Source organism: Cololabis saira, chromosome 15, assembly GCF_033807715.1.
Source record: "Cololabis saira isolate AMF1-May2022 chromosome 15, fColSai1.1, whole genome shotgun sequence".
Lineage (NCBI taxonomy): Eukaryota > Metazoa > Chordata > Actinopteri > Beloniformes > Belonidae > Cololabis > Cololabis saira.
The window spans coordinates 6,733,115-6,746,343 of NC_084601.1; the positions used below are offsets into that span (position 1 = coordinate 6,733,115).

Below are 13,229 nucleotides of genomic sequence, written 5' to 3' on the forward strand. Positions count from 1 at the left end.
ATTCCGTTTACATGCGTGAGCTAACAGGTACACCCTGTTTACATGGTAATTAATCATTCGGGATATCTCGATCAAACCAGCGACGCACGGAGAACGTCATGATGCAATTACAGTAATTTCAGCTTCTTCTTCCTGTATCCAAATTCAAAACAAATGCTGCTTCGCGCAACTTTTCTCTCACCTTCTTTTAAATCTCGCTATTCCGGTACTTTTTTACCGTCTACAAATGCAGAAATGTTCATATCCTTCATTACATTTATGAAGTGATTAGTCTCCTCCTGGTCTTGGTTTCTCCGTGTTTATAAGAACTTCCTGGACTCAAAAGACCAGGATTCCTTGTGAACAGAGCATGTGCAGAAAACAAATTCATGTTCCGTTTGATGGGGATATTCTGTTTGGCGTTTACATGACTGAATATTCGGGTTTTAAAAGGAGTACCCCAGGGGTCATATTGGGGTTTTTAAAAACCTGAATATGAGCAAATTCGGGTTATTCAAAGGGGTTATTGATGTTTACATGGCCGTTCAAATTCGGGTTATTGCAAATATTTGGGTTTTAAAAGGGTTATTGATGCATGGAAACGCAGTGTTTGTGTTGTGTCAATTTTGCACTTAGCTTTGACAGATAAAAGCAATGTATTTTAGAATCCGCCTGCCGTTAAGTGCAGCATCATTTGAATCTTTGCAGGAAATGACGCCTCACCAATGATCTTTTTCTGTTTCAACAGAGCGGCACTGGACAGCGTAGCCAGAATGCATCTATTCAACAGAAGTCTCAGATCAACAAGTCTGCATACAACAGCTATAACTGGGGAGCAAACTAACATCGACTGAGCGGGAACCTTCCATGGTGTTGACAAGCCGAGAGGGACTCTCAGCACTCTTTCTGCAAATGGTCTCCACATATAAACTCCCCATTCCACTTACAGAGATTTCCCTCCCCAGTTTCTTGGCCCAGCACTCCCGCAGTCCTGACCGTGGTCAGAGGAGGTGCTGTGCCGAGAGAACAAGCACTGATGACATGCATGGATGGCTGGAAGGGACAAGAGGGGCTTAGAAGAAACGGGGAGATAGGAGCTAAATGGTTATAGAAATAAATTGAGAAATTAAATATTGAGTGTTGAGGAATTTGTAATATGATATCCCCGCCCCAAACCCCCTTTTTCTTTGACTTGTATGTAACATAGAACTATTTTCTAAAAGAAAACATTTCCTCAATGTTTTTTTTTTCTTTTGGTTCTCACTTTATTTCTTTCTGAAGTGGAAGAATGAAGTAAAATCTGAAGGTGGGGGGGACAGGCTGGTTTTTGTATTTCTCACCCTCAACCCGCTTTCTAATTTAACCTTGGTGGAAACTGTTCCCTCCCACACAATATATCCAAAAACAATTTGCTGTTGAATGTTGTTTTTTTTCTTTTTTTCTTTCTTTTTTTTTTTTTTATATATTTTAAGTTTGAAGAAATGATTCTCTAAACTGGTAGAGTTGTGAAGTTTATTTTTTACCAAATATAGATATATATAAAGACATATAAACAAGCTCACTGGCTTGGACTGCGAGGAAAGTGTGTCATGTGACTGTGTGTATGTTTGTACACATGGGGCCGTGGTTGTGTACTGTGCTTTGTTTTTTGCGTAGCACAGGATTTTTTTCAGTATCCAGCGCTTTTACAGTTACCGTTCCCAGGAATCAAAAATTCGTTGTGTGAGATGCCACCTATTTTGAAAAACAGAAGTTTTTTTTCCAAGGCCAACACACACCCAGTCTGCCTTCCAGTGTGTTTTTATTTTGTTCATGTCCCCCCCACCCTTTCCTCCAACACCACCTGTCTCCCGACATGTAAGGAAATCTGCACCATTCAGTACTGATGGACAGAATTGTACTTTTTTTTTCCTTTTTTTTTTGTCAGTGATTTTTCTTTTTTGTACTGTGCATTTAAAAAAAAAAGAAATTTAAATGGATAGTCTTGTACATACATAAACACAAGTACTGTAGTCCGTTTGTCAATGGCTTTCTCTTTTTCCTTCTCAAATCCTTGCAGACTTGTTAGCTTTTTTTTTTTTGTTTTCATATTTTTTTTTTTTATTTTGTAAAAAATATATAAATATTAAGTAAATAAACCAAGACGTTTTCATCATTTTTGGATGTTAATGTCTTTTAATAAACAAATTTGTGAGGCTTGTGAGTACAACAGCATCTTCTAACAGTTTGACAGTGATTTTCCAGTGTTTGTGTTGCTGAGGGGCTTTTAAGAAGCTGATAATATCAGCTAATTAAACAGAACTGCCAGAAGAAATTTGGGCCATCAAATGTTTGGTACGTCTAACTGTATAATACCTGAGCTAGGGACATTATTCTTACAGGCCTGATTTAAGAGATTCCAAGACATTCTCTTATTAGGAGGGATTAAGTTTTTAAAGGCTGTTTGGTTAGAAATACTTAAACAAATTTCAATTATTTCAATTGAGTTACTGTGTAGCAGGATGAAGCAGACTCCAGAGGTTGGACAACAAGCCTTTATTCCAGACAACTGACAGAGAAGATGCGTAACCTAGCAACCATAAATCTACCCGTGACCATGCCCCTTTCCCATCAATCCTGCTGGGTGCGAGGTCTGTTTTTCTTTCTACATTATATATTCTACAACACTTTAAATCCCAGTACAGCTCAACAAGACAAACGTGTTTTGGTTTTGAATACCTTTTTTCTACGTCTATGGCGTTTCCTCTCGAAGTCACGTGGCTTCCCTTTCCCGCCACCTGTTGAGGTGACGTCACGTCAGACGCTCCACTAAAACATTTCCTCATAGAAAAGTGTTGCGAGGAAACTTTTTCTTCAACTGAAACGTCTAAAATTCAGTGAAAGACATTAATATGGTACCATAAAACTAAATTTAACTAAATTTGCATTTTAAATCTAGTAAGACACACAAGTACTTTCAGCGAAATGTTTGTGTATTGAGCTCTCATATCAGAAGAAATGTATTTTTTTCCCTCTTTCATATATTTTCTGCGTTTAAAAAATAAGGGCTTGTTTTTTTTCAAACTTTATTGATCAAAATTATGTAGGGTATACAATAAAGGGCACATGAAACAAAACAATTATCTACAGATATTCAACATTTGGGCGGGTTGAGAGCAAAAAAAAAAGATAAATTTACTGAAAAGCTATGGGAAGTGTATTAATAAAAATTAAGAAACAAAGGCATCGTTTCATATAAGCTTTCGGCTTATTTTTTTCACCCATCAGTTTAAGAGACGCAAAGTACAGTTTACATTCATATTTCAGATGTACAATGGAGGGTTTGCTGTTATTCCATTTGCATTTATGTATGTGATATTTACCTAGTAAAATAACTAAGTTGACCATGTTTGATATATTTCTTGGAAGTTTATCCATATAAATTAAGATATGTTGTCAATCCCAGTGTTTAACAGCTGTAGGTTCCTGCCAGAATTTTAATGAGATTGGGCTAAAGTAGAACAAATGCTCTTCTAGGCAAAACCCACAGGGTTCTACAACAAAGTTAAATCTTTTGCGCATAAATTCAGCAGCTGGGTATACATTGTTCAAAATCTTAAATTGCATCTTTTTTATTTTTAGGGCTATTGGCCATTTGATACATTTACAGAATGTATTAGTTATTTTGTCAGTTCCAGTGTTTAGGGGTGGCTTGTTTCTGCTGCGCGTTGGTTTGGTAGATTACGGCGGCTACGCGGCTTTACGACAGCGTTACGACAGCTTGCGTCATGCTGAATAAAACACTTTACGGCGTTGTTGACAACTGCGTGGTTGCTACGGCGGCGACTCTTCCAGCTGTTTTTCCTGCGTTTAAAGTTATGCTTTAGTCGTTTACCTGTAAACTTCTGTTAGATGAGTGTTTTCGACTTATTTCGTGGGTTCTTCGGAGTCCCAGGAGGCCGGAGGTGAGTTTGTGGAGTCAAGGTGAAATAGTTCGGTCGAGATTATGGGATTCACCAGGAACCACAGGGGTCCTTTTAAATTTAGAATTAGTTTATATTCAGCTCTAATACGATTTAATTATCTACTTCTGTTTCCTACTACCCACTGTATACCAGGCAGCATATTAAAACGGATAGCTTTAACAAATTATATGTTTTTATGAACAGTTATATTTCGTTCGTTTTTTCGAACATGTGTAAAAAAAAAAAACAAGAAGAAAAGATAAGAAAACAAATCCAGGTACATTCCACCATATAAAGAAAAAAACCCAATATCAAAACACATATTTCAGTTACATGTTCGAAAAGGAGTGGGAGGAAGTATAAATTTATTTAATCCCACCCCCTTTCCACAACTAAACATAAATTATGTCTATTTATTTTTTATACTACACACTAATTTGTATAAATATATATCATTTTTACAAAAATAACCTGTTTAATACCAGATGTAAGCGCTATCATAAATATAATTATGATATAAATATAATACATACAGGAATGTCTCAGAAAATTAGAATATTGTGATAAAGTTCTTTATTTTCTGTAATGCAATTTAAAAAAAAAAAATAAATAAATAAAAAAAAAAATGTACAGGACTGTCTGAGACAGTCCTGTATGTAAACATACAAAGACAACATGACGAAATAGCAAAACACACACAGCTGGTGATCTTTAAACACAGTCTTCACTTTTATACCTCAAATAAATTATGTCTTTATATTTTCTTCTTAAATTGTTTTATGTTTGTACATTCTTTTAACTCCAAATTCAAATCATTCCACAAACGGATACACAAAAACATATTTTTGTTGTACGTTCTAAAGGTTTGAAGTTTAGGTTACCCCTTAAATTATAACCCCCTTCCCTCCCAATGAATAATTTCTGAATGTTATCTGGTAGCGAATGATTTTTTGCTTTAAACATTACTTGTGCAGATTGAAATGCCACTAAATCCATGAGTTTTAGTACTTTGACTGTAAGAATGACATCACATTTGGTGTCAATTAACCTTCATGAAATTATAACGCACCCCCATTAAAAAAAAAAAGAAAAACAACTTGTGATGGGCTGATCAGTTCCGTGAGTACCGTAGTAAAAGTTTAAGAAAATAAGACATATTTTTGATTTAATTTGTCAGGGACCCTTTCTTTGATGCAATGACCCATGACGAGGATGATGATGATGAGGATGAGGAGGATGGAGTCTACTATGACGGGTTCAGGGGGGAGCAGGACCCTTTTGATGGCGCCTGGAGGTTCGGCTTCAGTTTTGGTCCGGATGGGATGAGGTTCCAGGAGCCTCCAGTGTTTGGCCACATCCTGAAGGAGATGGAGGAGATTTTCTCACAGCTGGGAACCTGGGATGGACAGCCAGACTCTGGAAACTTTGGTATGGAAAACAAGAGATAAGAATATGTGTAGTTCTGGCCTTATGAGAGTAGGATTTGCACGTTTTCCCTCTGTCTTGAGGTATCTTATTTCACGCCCCCCAGGTATTGGACCAGGTATTCCCAGGATAATGCCTCCGCCACCGTCTCATGATGGAGAAGACAGAGGTGCAGGCGGTGGGAACCTACTGAGAGACTTCATGCTCAGATCTCCTGACAGAAACACACCAAGGCCGTACAAAGAGCTGCCAAGTGACACCCAACCTTCTTACGAGCGGCCAGAAGTCCCTCACACCCCTTTCCGTGGCTGGACTCCCTGTTTCAGAGTAAATAAAACATTCAGTAACACTATGCATTAAATGCATGTTGATATGAGGTAATTTTGTCTTTCTTACTTTACTGATATTTGGCAACAGGGAGCACAGAAAACTCCAGAAGAGGGGGTCAAAGAAGATAGAGGTGAGATTTGTTTTTTGATTTTTTACTTTTAATAAATTGTTAAATATATGAATTTATACTGTATATGTATGTATTTTACTTGTTTTCTTTTCTGATCCCCTTAAGATCTGGACTCTGCAGTGTCGTCTGGTGGTCTTGATCAAATTTTAACACCACACACTGGTTCACCACCGAACCAGCCCAGGATCCGCTCGTTCTTTCAGTCGGTCACCGTCACCAAGGTGGTGAAACCAGATGGGGTGAGTTGACAGGAACTGTGTTTAACTCTAGTATGCTTCGATGAAGCAAAACATGACCAAGTAGTAGGCATGGTGCTTATTCTTTGAAAGAGCTTGTTTTCCGTTCATGACCACAGAGCTGCGGTGATGTTGAGTCCTGAGTGACAATCTTCCAGAAACTATCTGGCTTGAACTGTTGTTCAAAAAAGTGACCACATCTCTATAAACCTCAATAATGTTATTATTGATTTAATTGCAATTAGGACAGTGTTCCCATTAAAGTGTTTGCAGGTGTTGCTTTTATAATATTTGTTTTGTATTACAGTTCTAAATGTTAAGAAGAGCATATTTCAGTTAATGTCTTTACACCTTACGTTTGACGATCCCTAGAGAACTGAATATGAGACAACCAAAAATGTGTTTTACATGTATAGAATTGTGTTTAGGTAACGTGACTACCATCTAAATCCTGAGAGAAATATGCATTTCTTAATTTGGTCATTGTTTACTTTGAGTTTGACTTTATTCAGAAGAAAATTATCAAGTATATCTGTGATTCTAAAATAAGGTTAGGGTTACCCCAAACCCTAAAGTTTAGGATAAAACATGATTATTATGTACATTTCTCTTTTTTTTTTTTTTTTTTAATTAAATTCCACCATTTTCAAAACAAATTAATAAATATATGCTATTCAGACTTTGGTTACTGATTATCATACTAGATACATAGAGGTATATGTGTAATTGAATCACCTTTCAGGAGGAAGTATGGCCTCAGGAAGCTGTAGGGGTATCAAACATGTCCATGTCCGTAGATATTTACCACCAGGTATAATTTTTCTTCCTCTGTCAGACTGTAGAGGAGAGACGGACCGTCAGAGATGGCCAAGGCAATGAGGAAACCACGGTGACTCGCTCCGGAGGCCCCGGGGTCCTGGAGGGAACAGAACGGACGGAACCTGTGGTACCAGGTCAGCTGAGCTCTAGTCTGTGGTTTGAAGCTGTCAGTACAGGGAGGGATTCCAGAAAGCAGCTTTTATCACATAGTAGACTCAGAATACGCAGAAAAACCTGCATTTTAAGTTCCAAAGAGGACAATATATGTGAATCACCATGGCAACATACTCTGAATTTACCCTGTTAGAGGTTAGGATTTGTTTGTGTTAGGTTGAAACTGAATTTAAAGTCTGGGTTCAACAAGGATGAGGTTTAGCAATTTAGTACTACTTTTAAGCTGGTATTGGGTGCCAAATATTAAAATACATTTTCACTGAAGTTTTATTGAATGCAATGTTTGTGTTACAGGCAGACCTCATCACTTCTCAGACCTGCGGGACGCTGATTCGTTGTTCTCTAAACTCTTTGGAGGCTTTAAATAAAATGCAACCCAAAGATGAATCTCTGGACAAGTTTAGTTCCCCGACTACACGTGTTTAACTCAAGCTGTGCGATGACTTGTTCGTTGAAAGGTCACCTGCATCCTTTTAATTTGCCAAAATAAATATTTTGGATAAAATATTTCAAGCTTGGTAAAAATAAAGTTGGAGTTATAAACCAACCATCTGGTCTGAAAGCTGCCAATCCTGAGAGCCGGTGTTTTTCACAAATTGAGACAGACATGAAAAAGTTAAAAATATTTTTATATTGTTCAACAATTGTACAACAAGCCAGTGTGGATGTATGTGAGCGAGTAATCAATAAAGATTTAATATATTTCAACGGTTGTTTTTCCTCTTGTCTTTATTCTTTCCTGGTCACTGCTCATCAGTCACGTGACGTATATCCAGTTTAATGAAACACTGGACAGTGATTTCACAAACTTGGTTAAAAGAGCTGGATACTTCTTTGTTTTCTAAACTTCACAAACATGTCCTGCCACATCATGTATATATAAAAATCGAGTGAAAAGGAAAGTGTTTATTATGTAGACTAATCCGCATCCTCCCGTTTACAGACTTGTAGGCTAAACACAGTAGACGCCCCAGTTTCCATCATTTTAGTTCTCTCTATATATTCTAACCAAGTAATTTAACATCGAAAGGATAAAATATCATCGTAGAATAGTCACCAACATTCAAATCAGCGAAGACAGTTAACAATGTCAGAGTTACTTCACGACACCATCTATCAAGGTAAGTTTAGCTAGAAAAATCCTATCTACAAAACTTAACCATGTTTACGGTAAGTGTACTTGTTCCCTCTGTCAGCTTTTGGATTCACCACTCAAAGTTAGCCGTCAGCTCCAACTGTCAACCAAAGCTTTGAAAATAAAGACTTCAAAGCCACTCTTCAGAAAAGGTATGTCTGATGTCACTCAGTACGTTTACATGCTGTTCAGAGATGGGATAAATGTCCAGATCCCGGCTGACTCTGTGACACTTGGTGGTGCTGTAACCACTGTAACCAGTTTGGAGGGTCGGAGGTCACTGGCCGTGAGGGGGTGGACGGGGCTGGGGGGGCGTCTGGTTGTGGGGGGGAGTTCATGGGTTGTGGGGGGGAGTTCATGGGTTGTGGGGGGGATGTGGGGGCCGGAGGCCTCAGACTCCTGATTGACTCCAGAAGTTCTCCAAACATGTTGGTTGTTCCCTCCATCAGTGTGGTCAGCAACCGCTCCTGTCGCTCATCACTCTCTCTAAGCTGATGTCTCCAGAAATCCCTCGACTCAGCAATCTGCTCACACAGCAGAGCGACATCGTCTGTCTGCCCCCGCCGCCTCCGACGAGGTCTCTGAGTCTGGACACTCGTCTCTGAAGACAGAATTGGTGTAAAACTTTTTACATGTCCTAACGTGGGTATGTTTAAACATAAAGAAGCATTGGTAGCTGCAGCAGCATGTTGCAGAACTTACCTGGTAACTCAGAGTTCCTCTGCAGCGGGGAGCTGCTCCTGGAGGTCTCTTCAACCTTACAAGCCTCATCCAAGCCTCGCTGTGTTGTGCTGCCTGTTGAATCATCATGGCTCATCTCTGTTGCTGCTTCTGCAGAGGGTTACAAAAATGAAATCTTATGTCAGACATATGGATTTCTGTTGTCTAGTTGTCAGAATAATCACATTATTGGTTCCATATTATGTTCTTTGCAAATATAATCGTGCCTACTTTCATTAAACTGAGACACTTTTTACATTTCGTCCCCTCCAGGCAAGCTAAAATTATACATCAATACAATTTGCACATTTACTATTAGTTCAGGATGTTTTCTAGCAACAATAGTCAGAATGTGTTTAGGACAAAGGGCAGTGTAATCATGGGGATTGGTCAATAAGCACAAATTTTCCTCAACACTTGAAACAAAATAAGAATCAACTTTAATGTTGAAAAACTTTAATGTTGGAAAATTGTCAGTACAACCGTTCTGTTTGCTGCTGCAAAAAAAACAGTTATATAATGGTAGTTCATGAACATGGATGATATAAGTTTTTCTACCTGAATCAATTTATTTTGACACAATCGTTGATTAAGTTGACAGGAAGAAATTTTACTTTTACATGCAAAAAAAAACATTTTTATCAAAAAAGCATGCTTCACCATGAGGTTCTTTTCTTCATAGCCAGTGGGAAATGGCAGGGTTTGAAAACATCACGGTCACGTGACCACAAATGTGTACCGTTGCCTAGATACACATTACCTCACCTTCCCCTACTTTGTTTTATAAACAGTCACACCGGTTCATTTTGACCCTGGAAAACAGCTGTGATTGGTTTTAAATCAGTATTCTGATTAAACCTGATCAGTGTGTTATAATATAAACGCATTTTCATTAAACTCAGACAATAACCCCCCCGCCCCCCAACAAGTAGTGTAAATCTTTATTCATATTCGTTCAGAGCAGGCAAGCCCATGTGGTGTTTCCCTAACCACCCGTCTATCGGGGCTAATAAAACATTCTTTGAACAAAAGGCAACAAGTTTCAGCAACTAAGTTAACAACACTCACCTTGGTCGGATGGCTCCCAATCCACATCCTCCTCCTCTTGTTTTACGACTTGGGACAAACGTGGACTCCCCAGCTGTTCATCCAGAATCCTGAAGTAAGGACAGATGACCGGATCATATGCACCTGTGGTTGTTTTGCTGTGTTTGGCGGCAACGTACGACTTCCTTATATTCTTCCACTTTATCTTGATCTGCTCCGTTGTCCTGAAGAATCGCGCGTCTCCCATCTCTTTAGCGATCTTTTTAAAAAGGTTCGCGTTTCTACTCTTGCGCCCATCCATAAAATTTAAAATGTTTAGCTCCTGTATCTGCCGTAGCATGAAACGGGTCTCCTCGTCCGACCAAAAGTGATTTGGTTTTCCTGAAGCCATGCTGGTGTTTAATTAAAGAACTCCTGAAGACGCGCCGTCTCCTCTTCAACTGCTGAACACGTGGTGTCTCCTTTCACTTCCGGGTTAACCCCCCAGAGTATATTCTCGAGCATGCGCAGACTGCAGTATCAGATCCCCGTTTACATGGCGTTAACATTCTGACTGAACGGGTTATCTAGGTGCTGCAACCCACTACGTTTACATGCAGCAAAGAGATGGGATTTCTGATGGTATCAGTTAACGACATGCAGAAGACCGAGTCACTGGTCTGAGTTTACATGCTGTTCAGAGATCTGATAAATGTCCAGAGCAGGGCTGACTCCGTGACGCTAGGTGGTGCTGTAACCATGGTAACCATTTCAATAAAGAGCCACTTCCAGTTCACCTCCACTTAACAACAACAAGAAAAGATGTCGTATGCCCTGGTCTGATTTGAACAACTGTTGAACAATAAAAGAGAGGAAAGAACCTGGTTCTCCCTCCTAACTTGTGTCTCCAGTCCAGTCCTCTTTCCCTAATAACGACACAATTGTCCAGTAGAAAACTTGAGACTTCTTTCCACTCATGTCAAGTCTCCCGTTTTGACAGGGAAACTGCCGTATTTTACCCCTCTTTCCCGCCGTCCTCCCGTATTAGTATTTTCCCATAAATTTCCCGTTTTATAATATAATAATTTTTAAAAGGGGTTATTGTGCCTTTTGTGCCTCTCGCAAGGTTAGTGGCAGCAAAGGGAACAAACTAAATCAGACCAGGTCGTCGTACGATATCTTTTCTTGTTGTTAACCCTTGTACTGTCTTTGGGTCAAAATGACCTAATTCTCGTTCCTTCTTTCCTCCTGCTCTCTCCTTCATTCTCCCTTCCTCTTTTCTCCCTTCCTTCCTTCCTTTATTCATTCTTTCCTCCTGCTCTCTCCTTCCCTTTCCCTTCCTCTTTACTCCTTTCCTTCTTTCTTTTCTCCCCTCGTACATTCTTTCCTTGTTTTCTCCCTTCCTTCCTTCTTTTTTCCCTTCCTTCCTTCCTTCCTTCCTTCCTTCCTTCCTTCCTTCCTTCTTTTTGCCCTTCCTTCCTTCTTTTCTACATTCCTTTCTTCCTTCCTTCTTTTCTCCATTCCTTCCTTCTTTCCTCCCTTCCTTCTTTTCTCCCTTCCTTCCTTCTTTTCTCCCTTCCTTCTTTCCTTCCTTCCTTCCTTCTTTTCCCCTTCCTTCCTTCTTTCCTCCCTTCCTTCTTTTCTTCCTTCTTTTCTCCCTTCCTTCCTTCTTTCTTCCCTTCCTTCCTTCTTTTCCTTCTTCCTTCCTTCCTTCTTTTCTTCCTTCCTTCTTTCCTCCCTTCTTCCCTTCCTCCTTCCTTGACCTGAAGACAGCACAAGGGTTAAGTGGAGGTCAACCGGAAGTGGCTCTTTGTTGAAATGGTTACCATGGTTACAGCGCCTCCTAGCGTCACAGAGTCAGCCGTGCTCTGGACATTTATCAGATTCTCTGAACAGCATGTAAACTCAGACAAGTGATCGGGTCTTCTGCATGTTGTTACCTGATACGATCAGAAATGCCATCTCTTTGCTGCATGTAAACTGAGAGCTTTTCCAGTTCTTTTTGTGCAGTATGAGATCATTACCAACATCCACACTTTGATGAGTATTATCGTTGCTACGGTTACATCAATACTTCTGCACTAGTGATTCAGCCAGGAACATCTGGAGCAGTCAGTTGTGATGGAGCAGCATCTCAAACATGCTGGTCACTGTCCGGGACCTGGACCGGGAGGTGCTGGCTCAAATCCTCTACTGGAGTTATGAATTAATGAATCGTCATCTGAACAAACTGAGTGTTTTGACAGTCATTGGTTCAGAGGACGTATTTTCTTAACACATGAACACATGAAAGACATCCCTACTTATGGTTGTTGAGTCAGATATGTACGTTTAGCTGCCAGTTCCATACACTTCCCCAAATCCTCAGAGAAGCAGGTTTTTCAACTAAGTTTTCTCTTAAATCCAGAGGAAGAGGCATGGTTTCCAAAAGAATTTCAGATTTTGATTTGCGTGGCATCGTATGACAGATTTTAATGAGCTTCGGGCCTGAGAAGATGGCAGCATCTCTGGATGAGAGTCACATAGACATTCTTTGCACAATGATGCTTTAGCTTAGATATAATTTATATCTAAGCTAACATAACATTTATATCATATAAATGTGAAGTGTTGCAAACTTTGTCCTTGGTGGATTCCAGATGTGTTCCTTGTCCCTTGCACACAGACTGTTCTCCAGATTATTGGCTTATTTCGATTAGATTTTGTGCTGTTATTTGCTATTTATTTATTTTTTTACTTTTATTCTTTGTAATTTAATGCAGAATGCATCTTCACTTCTGACCTGTTGCTAATTTACCTACGAAATTCCAGATTTTGCTTTTGTTTATTTCAGCAGGCTAAAATGGAATTAGAGCAACGCTTTTCACTGAAGGTTATCAGGAGGTGAACTAGTAACGTTCCTAGTCTGACCATTTTCTGAGACCCGTGCAGCTCCAGCGACGCTAACGGTTACCATGCCAACGAGGCTGGAAAACGCAGCATGAAAACGGTAAGTTTTCTCTCAAACGGAGCTTGGTAAATCTTTGTCTGTAAGTAATGACATGTTATATTGTTAAGTATACTGTGATTTGTAGTGTATACACTTACTTACCGTTCAAGTTTGGTTGTTAGTTTGTCACCTTTAGCGTTTTATCGTGGCAGCGCAGTGTTTTTATTTGTCCACCAGAGGGCGCCAGTTAGTCCGTCACAGCCGATTTAGCTGGCTTTATTTATCTGTTTAATCAGTAATAGCGTTAGAAAGAGTAACATTAATGTTGTTACTGCTTACGTTTGTTTCCATTTTACTATGTAAATATGTTTGTGTGAAAAGC

General features: G+C 39.4%; 3 protein-coding genes across 9 annotated transcripts in view; 2 read left to right on the forward strand and 1 right to left on the reverse strand.

Annotated features, from left to right (window-relative positions):
• Nucleotides 1–1,998, forward strand: part of ubap2l (ubiquitin associated protein 2-like) — a 38,333-nt gene extending 36,335 nt beyond the window's left edge. For all 7 annotated transcript variants that reach the window (XM_061742293.1, XM_061742292.1, XM_061742291.1 and 4 more), the window contains one exon: nt 728–1,998. In XM_061742293.1, coding sequence (XP_061598277.1) covers nt 728–823 — 96 coding nt within the window. In that variant the 3' untranslated portion in view covers nt 824–1,998. The remainder of the gene's footprint in view (nt 1–727) is intronic.
• A 1,764-nt stretch (nt 1,999–3,762) lies between these two features.
• Nucleotides 3,763–7,745, forward strand: hax1 (HCLS1 associated protein X-1). Its single transcript, XM_061742301.1, has 7 exons — nt 3,763–3,923; nt 5,101–5,351; nt 5,455–5,675; nt 5,766–5,808; nt 5,914–6,047; nt 6,880–6,997; nt 7,332–7,745. Exons 1-7 carry the CDS (start codon nt 3,871–3,873, stop codon nt 7,403–7,405), a joined length of 894 nt encoding a protein of 297 aa, XP_061598285.1. The 5' UTR covers nt 3,763–3,870; the 3' UTR covers nt 7,406–7,745.
• LOC133461402 (uncharacterized) lies at nt 7,678–10,387 on the reverse strand. The gene is made up of 3 exons (XM_061742300.1): nt 9,961–10,387; nt 8,875–9,003; nt 7,678–8,773 (listed from the first exon to the last, which is right to left on the reverse strand). The coding sequence occupies exons 1-3, from the start codon at nt 10,328–10,330 to the stop codon at nt 8,361–8,363; spliced, it is 912 nt and encodes a 303-aa protein (XP_061598284.1). The 5' UTR covers nt 10,331–10,387; the 3' UTR covers nt 7,678–8,360.
• Between the last annotated feature and the right edge of the window lie 2,842 nt (nt 10,388–13,229).